General features: G+C 40.1%; 1 protein-coding gene across 1 annotated transcript in view; it reads left to right on the plus strand.

The window, feature by feature from the left end:
* Positions 1-19,103, plus strand: part of PPTC7 (protein phosphatase targeting COQ7) — a 37,476-nt gene that overhangs the window by 11,896 nt on the left and 6,477 nt on the right. The window contains exons 2-3 of the mRNA XM_001363659.4: positions 10,726-10,905; positions 15,110-15,308. Coding sequence (XP_001363696.1) covers positions 10,726-10,905; positions 15,110-15,308 — 379 coding nt within the window. The remainder of the gene's footprint in view (positions 1-10,725; positions 10,906-15,109; positions 15,309-19,103) is intronic.

Consider the following 19,103-nt stretch of genomic DNA (forward strand, 5'->3'; position numbering starts at 1 on the left):
TGATCTCCACTAGACAAATAGCTCTAATATATATAAATATTAAAAGTCTCTAAAGGGAATCCTGGGGACCTAGTGTACTTGACAGGGAAACACTTGAGGTGTCAATTCCAGTATATAAAATCCTGTAAAGTCCTTCTTCCCCATAGTTCTTAAATTCTAGCCAGAGTCTTACCCTACTAATTGTTCTAGCTTACCAAAGTTTTTATTTTAAACCAAATCCCACTCTAATGGATGAAGAGACACATTTATTTCACTGAAGGGAAAGTCACTTCTCTGTAAAATGCTTAAAGATCATTGAAGATGGTAAGGGATATACATGTATCATCTGAGTGATGATGATTGAAACTCTTAAGGTTTTATTTTGAATGTATATGAAAACCAGAAAGTGTTAAAGGTTTCTGTAAAAGCTAATAAATTTGCATTTGATAACCTTTGTTCACCAGAAGTTATTTTCTCTTAGAAAATGTTTGCCTTGTGTCTAATTCTTTTCTCATGTCAATATGAAGATGAGGTGGGTTTTATACCATCACTACTTCCTTAGGAGCTTGCAGATAAGTGGGATAGGAAGTAGAAGTTATTACTAGTTCAAAAGTCCTCATTTGGCTGAAGTTTGAGATATATTTTTCAGTTACTAAGCAGATAGGCTTGTATGTATAATTGGAAGGTCTCATTTTAACACGTAATCAAATTTTGTTTTTAAGTAATTTAATAAGATTTTTTTTTTACTCTGGAAGCAATTGTAGTACATTTTGCCTAAAAGCTTAAAAAAAAAAAAGGGCAAGGATGTCATTGGCCATTAACAGCTAGAGAAATAGTTTTGTTTTTTAAGTCTAGTAATTCTCAAATTAAGAATATTAATTTTATGGATTTTGTCAGGAATCAGGTCTTCCCCATTTAAGTATATACATAAAATATATTCTGGAATTTTATCCTTTGACTTAAAATTGGTGGGAGAAATTCTATTCTCTTTGAACAATGCCATTGTTGTGAATCAGAGATTCAGAATAAAGCTAATAAGCTCCAGTCACCCCTACTAGGCACTTTGATCTCATAAAGCAAATAACCCAATTGAAATAATATTACATAAAAAATCTTGCCTTAACATCCATTTACTATTATTCCAAGTATGACATTATTGTTTCAATGGATTAATAATAATAATTAGATTTGGGATCTTAATGAAAAACCTTTAGCTAAAGATATGAGATGGGAAGTTATTAATGGAACCTTAAGATTTTTGGGCTCTGTTTCTTCAACTGACATGTGTTTATGGAAAAGCTGAGCTTGAGAAGTATGAGAGGTTATGTACCATTCCTGGAGATAATTTGTTTTTACTCTAAACAACTTTTCAAACTGCCAGTGCTGTATCCTTAGTAATATCAAAGATGTTGACTAAACAATGTTTTTATTATGATAATTAAATTCTGGATCAGAAGTGAATGTAAAAATGCAGGAAAGAAGGGAAACTAAGAAGGAATTTATTGTTTATTATTTATTAGAAGGAAAGCAGGAAACTGAGGAAAGATTTTTTTTACAGCAAGTTTCTTTGACAACAGTCATTTCTCAAAAATATCGGAAATCGAGAAAAATTTATAAAATATAAGAGCCATTCTCCAATTTATCAAGGGATGTGAATAGAAGAAATCTTTCCAAAGAAGGAATCAAAATTATCAATAGCTAAAAGATTAGAGAAATGCGAATTAAAACAACTTACACCTTACACCTATCATATTGACTAACATGATAGAAAAAAGGAAAATGACAAATAATGGAGGAGATGTGGGAAAACTGGGACACTAATACACTGTTGATGGAGTCGTGAGCTACTTCAGCTTATTCTGGAGAACAATTTGGAACTACTCAAAGGGCTATCAAACCTTGTGTACCCTTTGACCTAGCATTACCACTATTGGGTCTGCATTCCAAAGAGATCAAAGGAAAGGGCTCTCTATATGCACAAAAATATTTATAGCAGCTCTTTTTGTTGTGGCTGAACAAGCTGTGGTCTGTGATTGTGATGGAATACTATTGTGCTGAGAAATGATAAGGGATATGGTTTCAGGAAAAGCTTGGAATGACTTATGTGAACTGATGAAAAGTGAAGTGAGCAGACCCAAAGACATTGTACACAAAGTAACAGCAACCAACTATGTGATGACAATCAACTATGAAAAGCTTAGCTACTCTGATCAATACAATAATCCATGACAGCTCCAAAGAACTCAGTATAAAAAATTCTCTCTACCTCCAGAGAAAGAATTGAAGCATTTTTTTTACTTTATTTTCTCTTGCGCCCCCCGCCCTTTGTAAATGGCTAATGTGGAAATATGCTTTGCATGATTTCATGTGTATAATAAGTATCATATTACTTGACTTCTCAATTGGAGAGAGGGGACTGAATGGAAGAAGAGATTTTGTCTGAAAATAAAAGTTTTCCTTTAATGTGGGGGGCAACTAGGGGGCACAATGGATAGAATACAAGGCCTGGAGACAGGAGGGTCCTGGGTTCAAATCTTGCCTCAGATACTTCCTAGGTATATAACCCTGAGCAAGTCACTTAATCCCCATTTCCCAGCCCTTGACACTCAATACTTATTTTTTAGGAGGTAAGGGTTTAAAAAAATCAATGTGAGAAGAGAAAAATGAAGGGGTTTCTACCACCATTGTAACATGTCATAAATATTTCAGATTAAGGATTCCCTATCTAAGATTATAATTTGATGCATAAATTCCATGAATAAGATGGAATTTACCAATCAGTTATTTGTCACAAAAGCTTTCATCTCTATAATAAAAGTCCTTTACAGGATTGTGGGCAGTAGCAAACATGTTGGACTGCTTGGCTGGCTTGGGGGTAATACTTTTAACCGGAGCTATAATTTTTTTTAATACCCAAAAAAGAGACATCTAAGAGAACCAAACAATATTGTTTCTATTTTATTGTCTTGTATTTTGTTGAAGAAGTTACAAACCTGGTAAATCTGTAAGCTCAGAACAGAAGCTACAATTAATGGGATCCCACTTTTTTTCCCCTGGTTTCATTGCAGTGTGTACACTTGGTTACCTAAATTGCTTTAGATGCATAAACTTAATGTTGACTCTGGGCTGGTGCTGCTGAAGCCTGTGAATGTGAATTCCCCTGCTATCCATTCCCCAGCAGGGCATCCTTTTCCGTTTGAAATGAGCATCAGACCTCCTTCAGCAAACAAACATCATACTGAGAGGAAGGTGCTGGGCAGTCTTCTGTGCTCTTGAGCTTGAGCTGCTGCACCAGAGGAAAGTTTAGAGGCCACAGAAAGTGACTCACTTTATACATGAGGAAGCTGACACCTTGAGTTTGGGACTTACCCAAGGTCACATGAAGGCAGAGTTTAGCCCCACATTCTTCTGGCTCTCAGTCTTATGAATTTGACACTGAACCTTACTGGGCCTTCAGTTCTTGGTGGGGAGAGATGAAAATAGCAGGCAGGATATTGTCCCTCAAAGAATCCAAAATCTAGTCCATTTCATTCCAATAAGAATTTACCTGCTATGAGCAAAAGCATTAGGCTAGACCCTGAGAATACAAAAGCAGAATAAAAGTTTATTGTGGGGGAGGGTGTAACATGTCAATAGTTAAAGCAAATAGTCTGACTAACCCTTGTGAGAGAGGCAGGAGCTATATTTATTTTAAAAGATTTTAAATACCCATCTAAAGTGTTAGCATTTTATCCTAGAGGCCACAAGAGGCTTCCATAATGGTTTCTTGAGTGGGATGGCATGGTCAGATAGAGCTGTAAAAGTAAAATCATTTTGGCTGCTTTGTGAAGAGCGAATTTGGAAAGGGCAGAGGTTGGAAGCCGGAAGTTCAATTAGACTGTTACAATAGTCCTGGGATAAGACAAGCACTCAGATATACTTGGCTTTATACGATTGCTGCTGTAATGGGAATGCAGAAGAAGAAAATACTCCTTTTGTACAGTTATCAATGTGAAGTAAAGATGGAAGATTACTGCAAAAGAAGGAGAGATCATCTTCAGTGAATAAACTTTTATGTGCCAGGAGCACTGTGGTAGGTGTTTTGCAGACGCAAAAAAAAAAGAAAGAAAAGAAACAGAACAGTTCTGCCCTCAAGGATCTTCTGTTCTCTCTTCAATATGATGGATAGGTAATCTCCCCAATTCGGGTGCTCCCTCCAGAGATTCAGATCATAAACTTTCTATGCCTGCCAGTTCAGTTCCCCTGAAATCAACTCATGAGGTTCAACCTCCTCCAGATCTCTCAACATAATCCAGTAACTAAAAGAGTGGTCCTTCCCTTCTAAATCCCCAAACATATTGCTTCAAAAGTTGGCAAGGCAAGAAGGAACTATCAACTCATGTTTCATGATAGACATTGTGTAGTTTCTAAACATTTTCAAGGAGGGGAAAGGGAGAAGGAAGGTTAAGCCCTAATTTGTGAAAACTAATGAACCCCCCCCCTTTGGAAGATCTAGATCTTTTGCCATTGGTCACATGCTTTTCCAGGAGTGGTTAACATATTTTTCCTCCCCAATACTGATGTATTCTGAGTGGCATTTCCATTCTGGTCTAAATAAATCTCAATTTGAAAAAAAAAATTTTTTAGCTGTCCTAGTTTGTCCTGAAGCTTTTGTATTTCTGATACAGGATACTCAATTTCCTCATAGAAACAATCATGTCTAATAAAAATAAAAGACAGCATCATGTTTCAAATATGTATTTTATACTGTTGATCTAGTTTTATCCAGACCCTAATCCTCAACACAAGACTTTACATTATGTAACTTGACCTTCACAAGGAAATAAAGAAGTATGTGGATTTTCAAGATTTTATTTCACTTGCTAATCTAGGTTGTGAGAGAGAGAGGGGAGGGAGGGAGGGAAGGAGGGAGAGAGAGAGAGAGAGAGAGAGAGAGAGAGAGAGAGAGAGAGAGAGAGAGAGAGAGAGAGAGAGAGAGAGAGAGAAGCAAACAGGTGTCTAAAAGGTTGTGCACTATTCTGGGAGAAATCTGATTAATGTCGATGTGCTTTATCAGGTCAGGATGTAACCTGCTGTCAGATTACATAGTTCATGCTGAGGTCAACTGTAAATCTTATATCAGTTTCACATGTTTTCTATGTGAAGGACTTTTGAAGATGAAACCAGTTTGCATTTAACAGCAAAATGATTTGTGCCACTTTGATTGGAAATTGAGAAGAAAATTTTTCCTTGAACGGTTTGAAAACAGTGGTTCAGATGGCATTCCCAAAGCCTGTACTTAAATTTAGTTTTTACCACAAATTGCTGCATTTCAAATTATATCTCTTATAGTGGAAATGAGTATCTTCACTATATCATAAAACAGGAAATGCTCAATCAGAGTTTACAAAATTACAAAATGTATATCGTTGCTTGAAAAAAAGATTGAAAAGGTGACAGTTGCTGCAGTTCATCATGTCCTTATATCTATGCCACCAAAATATCTGGATTGTTATACTATAGTTGGACAAACATTTATTAAGCACCTTTTTGGTTGCTGGAGTGGAAAAGTTGAGAACCTGCTCTCTATTTATAGACAGGCAGACATCTCTATGGGAAAAGAACTATATGTTGAGAGAGGCACCTACCCTAGATTTTGGAAGAGCAGATTTTGAAGGCTTCAGACAAAGGAAAGTTTGAATCCCTGTGGACTAAAATTATACAAGGAAAGTCATCGTAGAAGGAATGGAAATCTCACAAGACTAAAATCCTAAATATATAAAGAGAAATAAATCTCAGTTAAAAAAAAGAAATAAAAGAAAGCTGTCATTTAAAGAGACAATATAGATGCATAGGAAACTTCAATTTAGATTTTTAAAAACTACAGAAAATGTAAGCAAGGATAAGTTAAGAGGATGAATACAAGTGTTTTGTGGTCCTATGATAGGATATATACCATTCACTAAGATAAAATCAAAATGAATACATGATCTAGGAGATACCATAAGCAAACCAGAAGAACAGGGTACATATTACCATCACATTTATGGATAGGAGAGAAATTTATGAATAGACAAGAGATAGAGAGCATTTTAAGGTGTAAAATGGATAATTTTGAGTACATTAAATTGAAAAGGTTTTGTACAAATAAAACAAGTATTGCCAAGATTAGAAGGAAAGAAAATTATGGGGAAGTTTTCATAGACAATCTTCTTGCATAGAGGTCTCATATCTAAAATATATAAAGAACTTTGTCAAATTTTTAAGAGTAAGAGCCATCCTCAATTGATAAATGGGCAGAAGACAAAAACAGACAATTTTCAGATGAATAAATCAAAGCCATATTTATATAGGTATATGGGGAAATGCTCTAAATCAATACTGACTAGAGAAATACAAACCAAAACAATTCTGACGTAATCATTTCATACCCATCAGAGTGGCTAAAATGACAAAGGGGCAAGATGACAAATGTTAGCGAGGATGTGGAAAATTGGAACACTAATACACTCTTGGTGGAACTATGAACTGTTCCAACAATTTTGGAGAGCAACTTAGAATTATGTCCAGAGTTATAAAACTATATATGCTACTGGATCTATTTCCCAAAAAGATCAGAAGGAAAGGGAAAGAATCGATATGTTCTAAGACATTAACAGTGCTCTTTGTGGTGGCAAAAAAACTAGAAATCGAGGGGATATCTATCAGTTGAGGAATATTTAAACAAATTGTGGTATATGATTGTGCTGGAATACTCTTGCACTGTAAGAAATGATGAGTAAGTTTGTTTGTTTTTTAATCTTGGAAAGAACTACACGAGATGTTGAAGAGTGAAACTAGTAGAACCAAGAGAACATTATAATAGATTTAATATTTGAAGAATGGCTTGTGAATGTTCACCTCCAAAGAATGAACTGAAAAATGGAAACACAAAAAACATAATTGATATATACATATCCCTTTGCTGAATGATACCTTCTGTAGTGTGAGAAGGGAAGGGAGGGGCTGAGATACCTGGAAATAAATTCTATTAATAAAATTTTTTTAAAGAATAGAATCTGTCCTATTAAGGATAGAATAAAGAGAGAAATCTCAGAATTCATTTAGGCTTGCAAGGGTAATATTAAAAAAAACCATTTTAAGTCATATTGGTGAAAAGGACTATTAAAGAAGAAGGGCTAGGACTATAGGATACTCATTAAAAAAAGCTGCTCCATTTTTCTCCTTCCCAATGAGAATGATTCTTAGACTGAAAAGAACTCCATAGCAATGACTTCCTGAGTTCCATAAGAAGATAAGAGAGTCCCTGCCCAACATGGATGTCTTCTAGTTCCCTATTGCAGATGAACTACATGCTAAAGTATTGAAATAGTAGGTGTTCTCAAGGCCAATGGCTGGAATCATGGAGAGAAGAGGCACAACAGAAGTGGAGAAGGGCAAATTTCCCAATTTTCTGAGAAAATTAGTCTGTATAGGAAGTTAGTTAGCAGATGTTTCCCCTGTAGAAGAGAACACTTTATTTGGAATGGGTTACTTATAGGTGAGCTACCAGTAGTGGAAGTGGGCATGTTGAAAGGCCATTAGACTTGTTCTGCTTGTTCTGCAGTTCTCAAAGAACCGAACTGGAAGCAAGGGGCAGACGTTGAAAAAAAGCAGATTTTGCTAGTCTTTGGACAAACTTATTAACAATCAGGTGGCCAGAAGTCAAGAGGTGGCCCACTTCCCCATCTTTCTGGGAGCCTTCCAGCACAAGCTGGTGTGTTGTAGAGGGGATTGCCCAGTTATGAAGGTTGGGCTAGATAGCCTTTAAAGGACTTTGCCATGTTGAGATAAAGATCTAAAAAGTTACTGTATGTACCAAGATAAAAAGACAGTTCTTCCCTCTAAGGGCCTAAAAAATGAATTTCTATTGATAGATCTTTTGTTTTGTACATCACCTACATTTCCCGAAGTATATATCTCCCCTTCCTCTCCCTTATAACAAAATATAAAAAGGAGGGAAAAAAACAGTTCAGTAAAATTATTCAACATACTGTAAGAAAAAAGCCAAGATGTGTATATGTGCATGCATACTGTTCCATACCCATAGTTCTCTTAGCTCTGCAAAGAAGTGAGAGGTCGGGCTCTTGTTCTGGGGAAGAGAATAAGTACACCTACATATAAAGTGGAAGGTAATGTGAGAAGGAACAACCTTTATGCCTGAGGGGATTGTGTAAGACCTAGAATGTGATCCCAAGGATTCTGAGAGATGAAGATAAAGAGGATTATATGTTAAGCATGAAGTCAGCCCATCAGTATAAAAATGCATTAAGCACCTACTATGTGCCAGGGACTGTAAGGATCAGGAATACAAAGAAAACAACCGATGGGTACAGCTCTTGAGAAGCTCACAATCTAATGGGAGTGATCACATGCAAACAACTATATTATATAAACCAACTATAAACAGGATTAATAGGAAATAAAGCATTAGAATTAAGAATTGGAAAAGGCTTCCTGTAGGAAGTTGAATTTTAGCTGGGTCTTAAAGGAAGCCTGGGAAGCCTGGAGGTGATGAGAAGGGAGGAACATTCCAGGTATAGGGGACAACCAGACCAACTGCCTAGAGAGAGTATCTGGTTTGGGTATGGTGAGGAAGCCAGTGTCACTGGACAGAAAAATGTGTGGTAGAATGGGTGTATAGTGTAAGAAGACTGGAAAGGTGGGGCTAGAAGGGTCCCATATTATGAAGGATTTTATATTTGATCCTGGAGGTGATAGGGGGCCACTGAAGTGTCGGGGCTGAATGACATAATCAGACCTGCACTTTAGGAAAATCCCTTTAGTGGCTGAAAGGAGAGAGACTAAGCAAGCAAACCCATCAGCAGACAGTTGCAGTAACCCATTTTTGAAGAGCTGAGGGCCTGTAAGGGGGTAGTGGCAGCATCTATTTGTTCTGTGGAGGTTGGTAGATAGGAATTGAGGATGACACCTAGCTTTCACACTTGGGGGACTGAGAGGATAGTGGTACCCCAAAAATGAGATTTGGAAAGGAATAGGTTTGGGGAAAGATGAGTTCCCGTCTGGGCATGTTGAACCAAAAAGGTATCTTGGTCAATAGAACAACATCCAGTTGGAGATATCTCCAACACATATGGAGGTGCAGCCAGCAGAGAGGTTAAGCTTAAATAAGTAGACTTGAGAATCATCAGTACATAAGAATTGAAGGCGTGGGAGCTGATGAGATCACCCTGCAAAATAGTGTAGTAGGAGAAGGGAAGAGGGGGAAGGACAGACCCCTGTGAGACACTTGCAAGTCATAAGATGTAGGCTGGAGGAAAATCTAGCAAAGTTGTCAGATAGGGAGGAGGGGAACCAGGAAAGAGGGTTGTCCCAAAAACCTAGAGGAGACACACAACAGTGCAAGTAGTGTCAAAGGGGATAGTGTGAAATAGAGTACTGTGAAGTAAGGCTACAAAGAAATGTTGGAGCCACACTCTAATAAGCCTTAAGTGCCAAGCTAAGCTTGTATCTTATATTAGAAACAATAGGAAGTCCCTGCAAGTTTTTGGCGTGGTCAGACTGGTACTCTTGGAAGACACTTTGAGTTGCTCTGTGAAGAATGAATTGGAGAGAGCCTAGACTAAAGCAGGGAGACCAATGTAGAGATTATTGCAATGATCCAGATGAAAGATGATTAAATCGGACCTTAACTTGGGTAGAAGCTTCATGAATGGAGAGAAGAGAACGGATGAAAGGGCAGTACGTCAGAGATGCCTAGATGGGATGGAGGAAGTGGAGGAGAAATGGATTCAAGGTTGCCTGTCAATGTTAAGAAATAAGGAGAATAGAGCCCCAATTTAAATTAAAAAAAAAAAAAGCTACGGAGCACTGGGAATATGGCATTGCTTTTGCTAGAACTAGGAGATTTAATAAGGGACAATGTAATTAATTCTGTTTTGGACATATTGAGCATGAGATGCTGATGGCAGACAGACATCTGGGAGGACACAACTAGTCAGGTAATTGGTAATGGAGTTCTGGAGTTCAAAAAAGAGATGAGAGGTAGATAAGAGGGATGCCCATACACTCTAGAATTTCAGGACTTGGGATTCCCTACAAATGAAATTCTACATATCAGTTTGCCATGAAGACAGTGAGCCTGAAAGTGGTGTCTCCTGCTGTGTTAGGAGAAGGCTCCCACAGAACCCTGTTGGCTGTGTGCCTTCCTTGTCCCTGCCAATTCACTGGAATGTTCCCCCGTGATTTTAGTGCCCTTTCTCTATTGGCTATTCCTAGTTTATCCTGTATTTGGCTTGTTTGGACATAGTTGTTTGCCTGTTTTCCCCCATTAGACTGTGAGCTCCTGGAGGGCAAGAGAGGCAGCTTTAACTTTCCGTTATATCCCTAAAGCTTAGCTCAGAGTAAGGTACCTAATGCTTATGACTATTTCCTGTATCTGACTGCGACTTTCTTTTCCTATTTTATCATCAAAGTAGGAAAATAGTTCCATATCGGTTGTTTCACTTTTTAAGAACACATCAGTATATGATGAGAAATTGATTTAGGAGCATGCAGTGTTACTGGTTATGCATATTTATTTGGCTACAACTTTACCTCTAATATTTTAAAGTAGACTCTAAATCTTGTAATAATGATTTCTAGAATTTGGTTGGGTCTGAGGTCAGAAGAGATGTGGGTTCAAGTTCTGACTGACATGATTGGTTGTATATCTTTGAAATAGTCACCCTCTTTTCATCTCTTTCCACCTTTTTTTTTCCCTTTTAGGGGTAGCAGATGGTGTAGGAGGCTGGAGAGACTATGGAGTTGATCCGTCTCAGTTCTCAGGGACTTTAATGCGAACGTGCGAACGCTTAGTAAAAGAAGGACGGTTCATACCAAGTAATCCTGTTGGAATTCTCACCACAAGTTACTGTGAGCTACTGCAGAATAAAATACCTTTGCTCGGTAAGGAGAGAAAATTCTTAAGTACCTTTCAGTTTCTTTTATACCGTGTGACGTAACAATAAAAACAGCCCCTCACCTACATGGCTTCTCTTCTCTTTGCACTAAGCAGGCTGAGAGAGACACACACACACAGAGCTCAGAGTAACCAAGGAGATCACCTGGAGTCTCACCCACCCTGGGCCTGCTACTCAGTCTTGAGGGCTTTATAGCAGCCTTACCTCAAAGCCCTAAGAGGTAGTTAGAGCAATTATTATTATGAGACCTCATTGCACTGATGAGAAATCTAGGCTTTTCAGAAGTTGGAACTGGATTAGGATCCCATCACTGGTAAGTGTCTGACGTAGGTTTGGAATCATTGTAGTCCAGCACTCGATTTCCCCCCTGACTGTCTCCCTCCCATCTTTTTCTCTCACCTCCCTTTCTCTCCCCTTACTCTCACCTCTCTCTTCTTCCCTCTTTTCTCCCCATCACTCCACTGCTTCACAATATTTATTCTTGGGGAAGAATACTCTCATTTCTCCAGGAGCTTTTTAAAGTCCCATTCAGATTGCTAAAAACCATTTGATTGTTCAGTAACTAGCAGGACACAGAGGTGGATCCCGTGTTTATTAAAACATTTCAAACAGTATTTACTTGTTTACTTGTATTTCCCAAGAGAAAAAGTATGGAGGTAGGGATCAAACCCTCCTTTCCTAGCATAGTGCTTTGAACGACTAATTCTTAATTTGATAAGATGGTTGGAAAATCACTACTCAAAGCTAGCTTTGAGTTTACTCAATAAGTAACTCTGAGCTCTACATTTGGAAGTATCTCTATTATTGTTAGTTGCCAGCATTCCTTTGTCACCAAAGGGTTAATTTCTAGATGATAAGAGTGAGATGCCGTGATCAGAAATGAAAATGATTAAAAAATCCTCCAGTAAGAATATTTTTTTCCAAATCTGACTTCCATCATCATTTCCATAAACATATATGCATTTGGGTTGATAATGGAAGAGAATCCAAACTGGAAAATATTTCTTCTGAAATTTCAAGAATAGGAAGGGATACTGCATGGTGCCTCCCTGAGCTTCTTGTCCTGCTAATGTAGTAAGCTCTGCTTTCTCGCACTCGTCTGATTGCCTTGTTTCTGAGTGCTCTGGAGCACACACTGGGCTGTAAAAATGAAACTGATCTGGGGCTTGCTCTTTGCAAGGGTTTTCACTTTTTTTTTTTATGAATCCCAAAGAACTCTTAATAAAAGAAACATATTCAACTAGGACTCATTTCTTCTAAAGCACATTTTAAAAAGAAAGCCTTGCTTTGCTTTGCTGACACTTGCCCCACTCTCACTTGAATTCAGATATCCCCAGCCTCTATGTAATTCAGCTTCCAGGCCATTTGATGGAGGCTGTCTGTAGAGCTCACCTGAACCACAGCTTCTGCCCAAAGTGGTCATCAATCATGGTGGCTGCAAGATGTTTGGTATTTCGTTGTACAGAGGGAGCCATAATGGATAGAGCATTGGACCTGGAATCAGGAAGACCCAAGTTCAAATTCAGCCCTCAACGATCACTAGCTATGTGACCTTGGGAAAGTCACTTAGCCTCTGTTTCCTTGTCCGTAAAGTGGGAATGATAATAGCCTCTCCTTCCCAGGGTTGTTATCAGGATCAAATGAGATCTATAAACTATAAAACTGTAAAATACTTAGCACAGTGCCAGGTACATAGGAATAAATATAAGTATTTATTCCCTCTCCTCCTCCACTCACATATCTGTATTACTAAAAAACAAAAACCCCAAAGAATGCATCAGACTCCAGGGAAAGACTAAGAACTCACTGGTGGATTTTTAAAGATCTAGCTATTATGGCCCAGGGTGATTTCATAAGCAAATTGCTGACACGTCTTGCCTCTACAACTTCCTGAGGAGAATGCAGATTTTTGGAAGTCACTGTATCCTAAGAATTTGAAAGGTTAGGCCTAAAAAGGTGAGCCTTCTCATTTGCTGCCCCCTAAGGCTTAAGAGTTGTTTACAAAACCAGGAACTAAATGATGGTGAAAATCCTTCCATCTTAGGGAGTAGGAGGGATCTGTCTGGGAGCTGGCTAAATGGTCCAGAGTGGTCTCCTCCATCAGTCACTCTTGGCTCTTCATTTGCCAGTTTGCTCCCTCAGTTCCAGCTGGTGACTTCTTTCTATTCATCCTGCAAATTGTCAGGAGATCTCTTTAGCTTTTGGTTGGCAAGGAGTGGTTCCCTCTGTTGACTGAGCCTCATATGCCTCTAGGAATAATTTGGGGTAGGGAAAATTGTGGCCACTCAAAGCCAGATATCATTTTGTAGGCTGAAGCTTGGGATAGTTAAGAATAAGACAAATGATGAGACCATTTGATTTTGTCAGCTGCCTGGGATCACAGATAGAGGCAATGATGTCCCTTGTTTTGACAGTGAATAACATGATTAGAGATTCATCTTTTCCGCAAGCCCTCTTAATCTGTTGTCCTCGGTAGCTCTCTGCCCTCTCCTTTTGGCTAACTGATCAATTCATGGGATTTTGGAGTTGGAGGGAAACTTCGGGAACATCTAGCTCTCAACCCACACTCCCCTCACTCCCCCAAAGTGCCGCCTGCAGCTCCCCAGGCAAATGCTCATTCATCAATGATCTGCTTGAAGACCTCCAGGGAAGGAGAACCCACCCACTGCCCCAAAAGCAGCTCTTGCTGCTATTAGAGGGCTGTAATTTATGTTCTTAACTGTAATGTAAAGATTTGTTGAATTTTTCAAAAGCACTGTAACTTGTAAATTCTTAAGGACCTGCTTTGTGCACTTTACAATTATGAATCTCATTTGATCCTCACAACAACCCTGGAAGATAGATGCTATTATGATCCCCTTTTTATAAATGAGGAAACTGAGACAAGCAGAGGTTAAGTGACTCTGCTAGAGTCACATAGCTAGTCAGTCTCTGCATCTGGATTTGAATTCAGGGCTTAGTGGACTCCAGTACCTTTGTGGTCAGTTTAAAATTAAAAGGTCAAAAGACGTTAACTCTTTCTTAACATTTTAATGTGTTCAGTTCATTGAACCATTTGTTGTTTTCAGTTGTGCTTGACTTTTATAACCCCACTTGAGGTTTTCCTGGCAAAGATACTGGAGTGGTTTGCCATTTCCTTTTTCCAACTCATTTTATAGGTGAAGAAACTGAGGCAAAGAGGGTAATGCAATTTGCTCAGAATCCCATAGCTAAAAAGTGTCTGAGGCTGAATTTGACCTCAGTAAGATGAGTCTTCCTGACTCCAGGCCTAGCACTCTATCCACTTCACCACCTAGCTGCTTGATTAAGTGCCAACTGTGTGGTATTAAGTGCCTCCTATATAACAGTCCCTGCCTTCAAGAGGTCCCTATTTGAATATACATCCCAGTTTTCACTGTCAGGATCTCAGTATGTTAGCTGGCAAAATAATGGCATAAAAGAGCAGTGGACTTCAGACCATGATGGCCTGGATTCAGATCCTGACCCTCAATAATGATGTGATCCTGCGCAAGTCACCTTTCTGAGCCTGTTTTCTTATCAGCAAATGGGAAAACACCAGGATGACCATCTTATTAACATGTTTGTTTTGAAGATCAAATGAGAGGATCTTGTCAACATTAAAAGGGTCACAGAAATGTCAGTTATTTACCCTTTATCTGGTTAAATTTTTAAGTGAAAGCTGGTTCCTCTGTTCCATAAGCTGCAGATGAAATGTTTCCTTGGAATCCTCAGCACCCACCCCATGTGGGAAAATGGCTTCATGACCCCAGCAGCTAGAAATGAGTTCCTCCTCACCCTCATTTTAAATGCTGGTTAAGTGCCCTGTTTCAAACGTTACTGCATCTCCTACAGAAGGCTTCGGGGCCAGTGATGTAAGAGAAATGTCAAAACAATAATGTGGCTGATTTTGTGCTGGTATTTAAATATTAAAATGAGTATCTTATCTTCACAACATGCTGACCTTTTAAACATCATAATTGACCTTAACTAGCTGCAATAGAAAGGCTATTTCCATAGGAATTATATTTAGAATGAGACTGAGATTAAATCATTTTACGGTTTTGTTTCAGTGTTAAAATAGCCTTGGTTCAATAAGAACTTAAAAAAAATGTGTATCATCTGGAGAAATTGTATATAAAATAAACCAAATCCATAAGGTTTGGCCTGACACTTGTTTCCTTCTTTGCTAGGAAGCAGCACTGCCTGCATAGTGGTTTTGGATAGGACAAGCCATCGCCTACACACAGCCAACCTGGGGGATTCAGGCTTCCTGGTGGTGCGAGGAGGAGAGGTGGTCCACCGATCGGACGAGCAGCAGCACTATTTCAACACTCCATTCCAGCTTTCCATAGCACCTCCTGAAGCAGAGGGTGTCGTCTTGAGTGACAGGTGAGTCACTCGGACCCTGTTCTTCCTTTCGTGGCTTTGGTGGAACAGGAGCTTCTGATCATTGTCTTTAATAGTTTGGTGATAGTCACTTTCAGTTCCCATGTAAGGAATTAATAGGAAAATAGATTGAGGGTGATGGTTGTTCTCCCTGGAGTATCTTTTTTGCTCCAGGCAGCCTGTTGGTACATGGACAGAGGTCTGGCCTAGAAGTCAGACCCAAGTTCAAATCCTGCTTCAGATACTGATGAGCTAGGTGATTTGGGACAAGTCCCTTTACCTCTCACCCTCAGTTGGGAAAAATAATGGCACCCTCCTTATGGAGTTCATAGAATATAAAACATTACATAAATGTTAGCTATTATTCTTCCACCCGAGTGGGATTCTGTAATGTGGAGAGCAGTCGACAATGGCACAATGGCATTAGCTCTAAGGTTGTGTTTACCAGCTACCGTTTTTCATTCTGACAAAAACTAGCCCAGATTGGGTTGTATTCGTGATTGTGCTTTTATGGAACACAAAGGCTGCCCTTCGGTCTTATCCAGATTCATGTCCTGAGAGCTGGTATATGTCCCAGGCAGGAAGCCTTCACTTGCTTCACTGTTTAAGCATACATTGCAGAGTCTGGCAAAGCATTGACCAGGTTGATCAGAGAAAGAGAGTCAGAAGTGATCTGGGGAGTAACTCAGTGGATATCAAATGTGACCTCAGACACTTGCCAGCTGGGTGACCCTGAGCAAGTCACTTGACTCCCATTGTCTAGCCCTTACTGCTCTTCTGCTTTAGTGTATCAATCCTAAGACAGAAGGGAAGGGTTTGAATTGTTTTTTTAATGATCTAAATCAATTGACTGTTATTGGGGAAAGGGAATTGTCCTGCCAGGGTTTTTCATACTAACTGAGGTGTTCTCTATCACCTTTTTAGAAGTTAAACTTTAAGTGGGCAAGAGCCTACTGTTTACTTATAATTTATTATAAGATCTTTAAATGGCTCTTTTCCCAACACGGACATGAAAATTAGGTAGCTGAAAAATTGATTGCCCGTTTCATGGTCACTCTGGGCCAAATTAGAGCTGTTATTCCTGAGAGAGAAGCTTTAGTGGGTGCTCATTGCCCTTTACCTGCTGCTCTAGAGAGAACCAGATCTTGAGGCATTAAACCAATTCTTATTGCTAGCATTTTAACCTGAATAAGTGGATCCTATAGTAAGTACAGTTCTATCGTTGAGCAGAGCTTTCTGGGAACTCTTAGGTAGACTTGAACTAGATTACAAAATAAACATAGTGCTGTATTTTGGGGGAGATTCTCATAAGGCTATTTGTAAAAATTGGTTTATGGTGGCAGTGATCCATGACCGTATCGACCTCCCTGAAGGCATGAGCTTGGCCCCTAAAGGTCATGAACCCTTGAGGAAGGATCCTTGACTGCCATAGCTTTGAGTTTTCTTAGTCTGTTGCACCTGTTCCCATTTGGAGATCCGACTGTTCCCCATCATTTGGGTCCTATTGGTGTGAGGCCAGGGTGACCAGCCTGCCTGCGGGGCGGTGGCCACTGCTTTCCTTGGCGTATGGGGCAGGCTGGCCAGCATGTGATCGCAGCTCATGTTTCAGTGCAGGCAGGTTCCCAGCAGCACAGCGTGTTCAGTCAAAATGGGTAGAAACTGCATTTGGCAGAACCCCAAGCTCATGGATGGGAGTGTTGGGAGAAGAGGACAAACTGGCCAATGGCAGGAAGTCTTTTACAGGCAGAGCAGCAAAGGCCACTCATGAGGAAAAAAAAAAACCCAACCAGAACTTGAGCAGAGAAGTGGCCTTGGGTGCCCCAGCAGTCATCGATCTGCACTTTCTGAGGTCTCATGTTTTACCACAGCCTCTGAGCAAACATGCAGAGCCAGGATTCTCCTTTAGTTCCTCATTGTTAATTCTACTGAATTTTCCTCCTTGTCGGTGTCACTTGTCCCAATTTATTCACAACATGCAGCATCCCCTGAAATGCTTGTTTTCACCTTTAGTTATGGACTCGGTAGGACTCCACCCAAAGTGAGGCCATCTGAGCGGATGCCTTTCGGCCTGCTCTCTTATTCATGCCCCCAAAGGAGTGGACAACCTCGGGGATCAGGAGCTTAGTGTGAAGGCCCAGAACCTGGCTTCTGATCCCAGCTCAGCCTCTTTTTTCACCTCTGGGACCTGGAGCTGCTTGCCCCTCTAACTCCATAGGGTCCCTTCCGTTTTAAAGCTTGGCTCCAGGGAGCTTCATTCTCACTTAGATGTCACAGTGCCATGCTTCCTTTTAGTGACAGGGATTCTGGGATCAGAGATACAGAGCTTCAAGGGACCTCAAAGGCCACCTTAGCTTCCCCCCAATTTTACAAATAGGAACCCTGAGGGCCAGGACTGGATACGTCTGCCCAAGATCATACAGGTAATAAGTGTTGGAGGCAGGATTTGAACCCCAGTCTTCTGACTTCAGAGCCAGTGCTTTTTGCTGTGAAGGTCAGGAAAAGGTGAACTGGAGGACTCGTCACTGCACCGTGTAGATGGCAGGAAGATCTTTTACAAAAGCCATTTCATTCAAAGGCAGTCTAGCTGTGGCTGGGCTTGTACAAAGCTTTTTGTCTCTCCTTCCCAAGCTCAGCTCTGCTCTCCTACTACTTCTCTTGCTCTGTCCCCACCTCATTCTCTTTTCCATTTCTGGTTGCCTAATCAGCCCCCTGATTCTTTCCCCAAAAAGCAGTTTAAGAGATAGGCCCAGCCTGGTGACTAGTTTTAAGAGCTCAATCACTCCTAAAGTTTTAGGCCTGTCCTGGTAAAAGGCCTCCACCCCCACATTGGGGGAAGGGAGGAACTTTCCCCATTCCCTCCACCACCACCCCCAAATTCCTACTGATTCTTTTGTCCAGTCTCAGGCTCTCTGTTTTCTTTGGGGTAGATTTTCCTGCCTAAAAAATTATGTCAGTTTTAAAAAATCAACTCTTCCCCCCCCCCCTTGGAACCCTTAAAAGGCTTTTTAAAGCATTTGAAAATAGCTTTCTAAGTCATCCTTGCGTCAAAGAGTCCATCATATAAATAATCCGTACATAGCGTTAGAGGCAGAGAGATGTTATGGCACGGTGTTGCCCTGGCTGTCCGTGTTCCCCGTATACGGTTCACCCTCACAGAGTGTATTGACCCCCTGCTGTGTGTGGAGGGGCATTATACTGGTTAATGCTTTTTGCAATGGAAAAAGAAAGGACTTAAATAGTTGTTAAATGGGGAGAGACCATTATCTCATCATATAGAGACAGAAACGATAGAGTAAATTCTTTACACCTAAGTAGATAGGAACTTCACAGAAAATCATTGTGCAGCATTTCGGTGCTTTCTAACCTGCCTGTTCACAAATATCACTTACACATCCGGACTTCTGAGAGCCACATTCAACCAGCCGCAGCCCTCTGGGTGATGAGTAGGACTTGGGCCCTTCAGAACTGGGAAATGAGAAAATGACTCATTTTAGCCAGGAGTTTTGAAGACTGTTAACCTCTGAGTCATCTTAAAGCCCTGGGCTTCCCGTGGAATCCCACGAGATTTCTTCTGTCAGTTTTGAGTGCTCGTTGGTGGTATCTGCCCTCCTCTGGAAACACCATTTTTCCAAAATATTCTCATTAGCTTCTTGCACTCTCACTTCATCTTGACTTCTGTGCCTCACCAAGAGCAGCCATAATTTAAGTGTGTAATAAGCTAATTGTTATAGCCTGGGTGGTAAAGCAGAAGGGGTGGGATGTATAAGCCGCCCAGCTGAAGCCTCATCATCTGTCTGT

This window comes from Monodelphis domestica, chromosome 3 (assembly GCF_027887165.1).
Source record: "Monodelphis domestica isolate mMonDom1 chromosome 3, mMonDom1.pri, whole genome shotgun sequence".
Lineage (NCBI taxonomy): Eukaryota > Metazoa > Chordata > Mammalia > Didelphimorphia > Didelphidae > Monodelphis > Monodelphis domestica.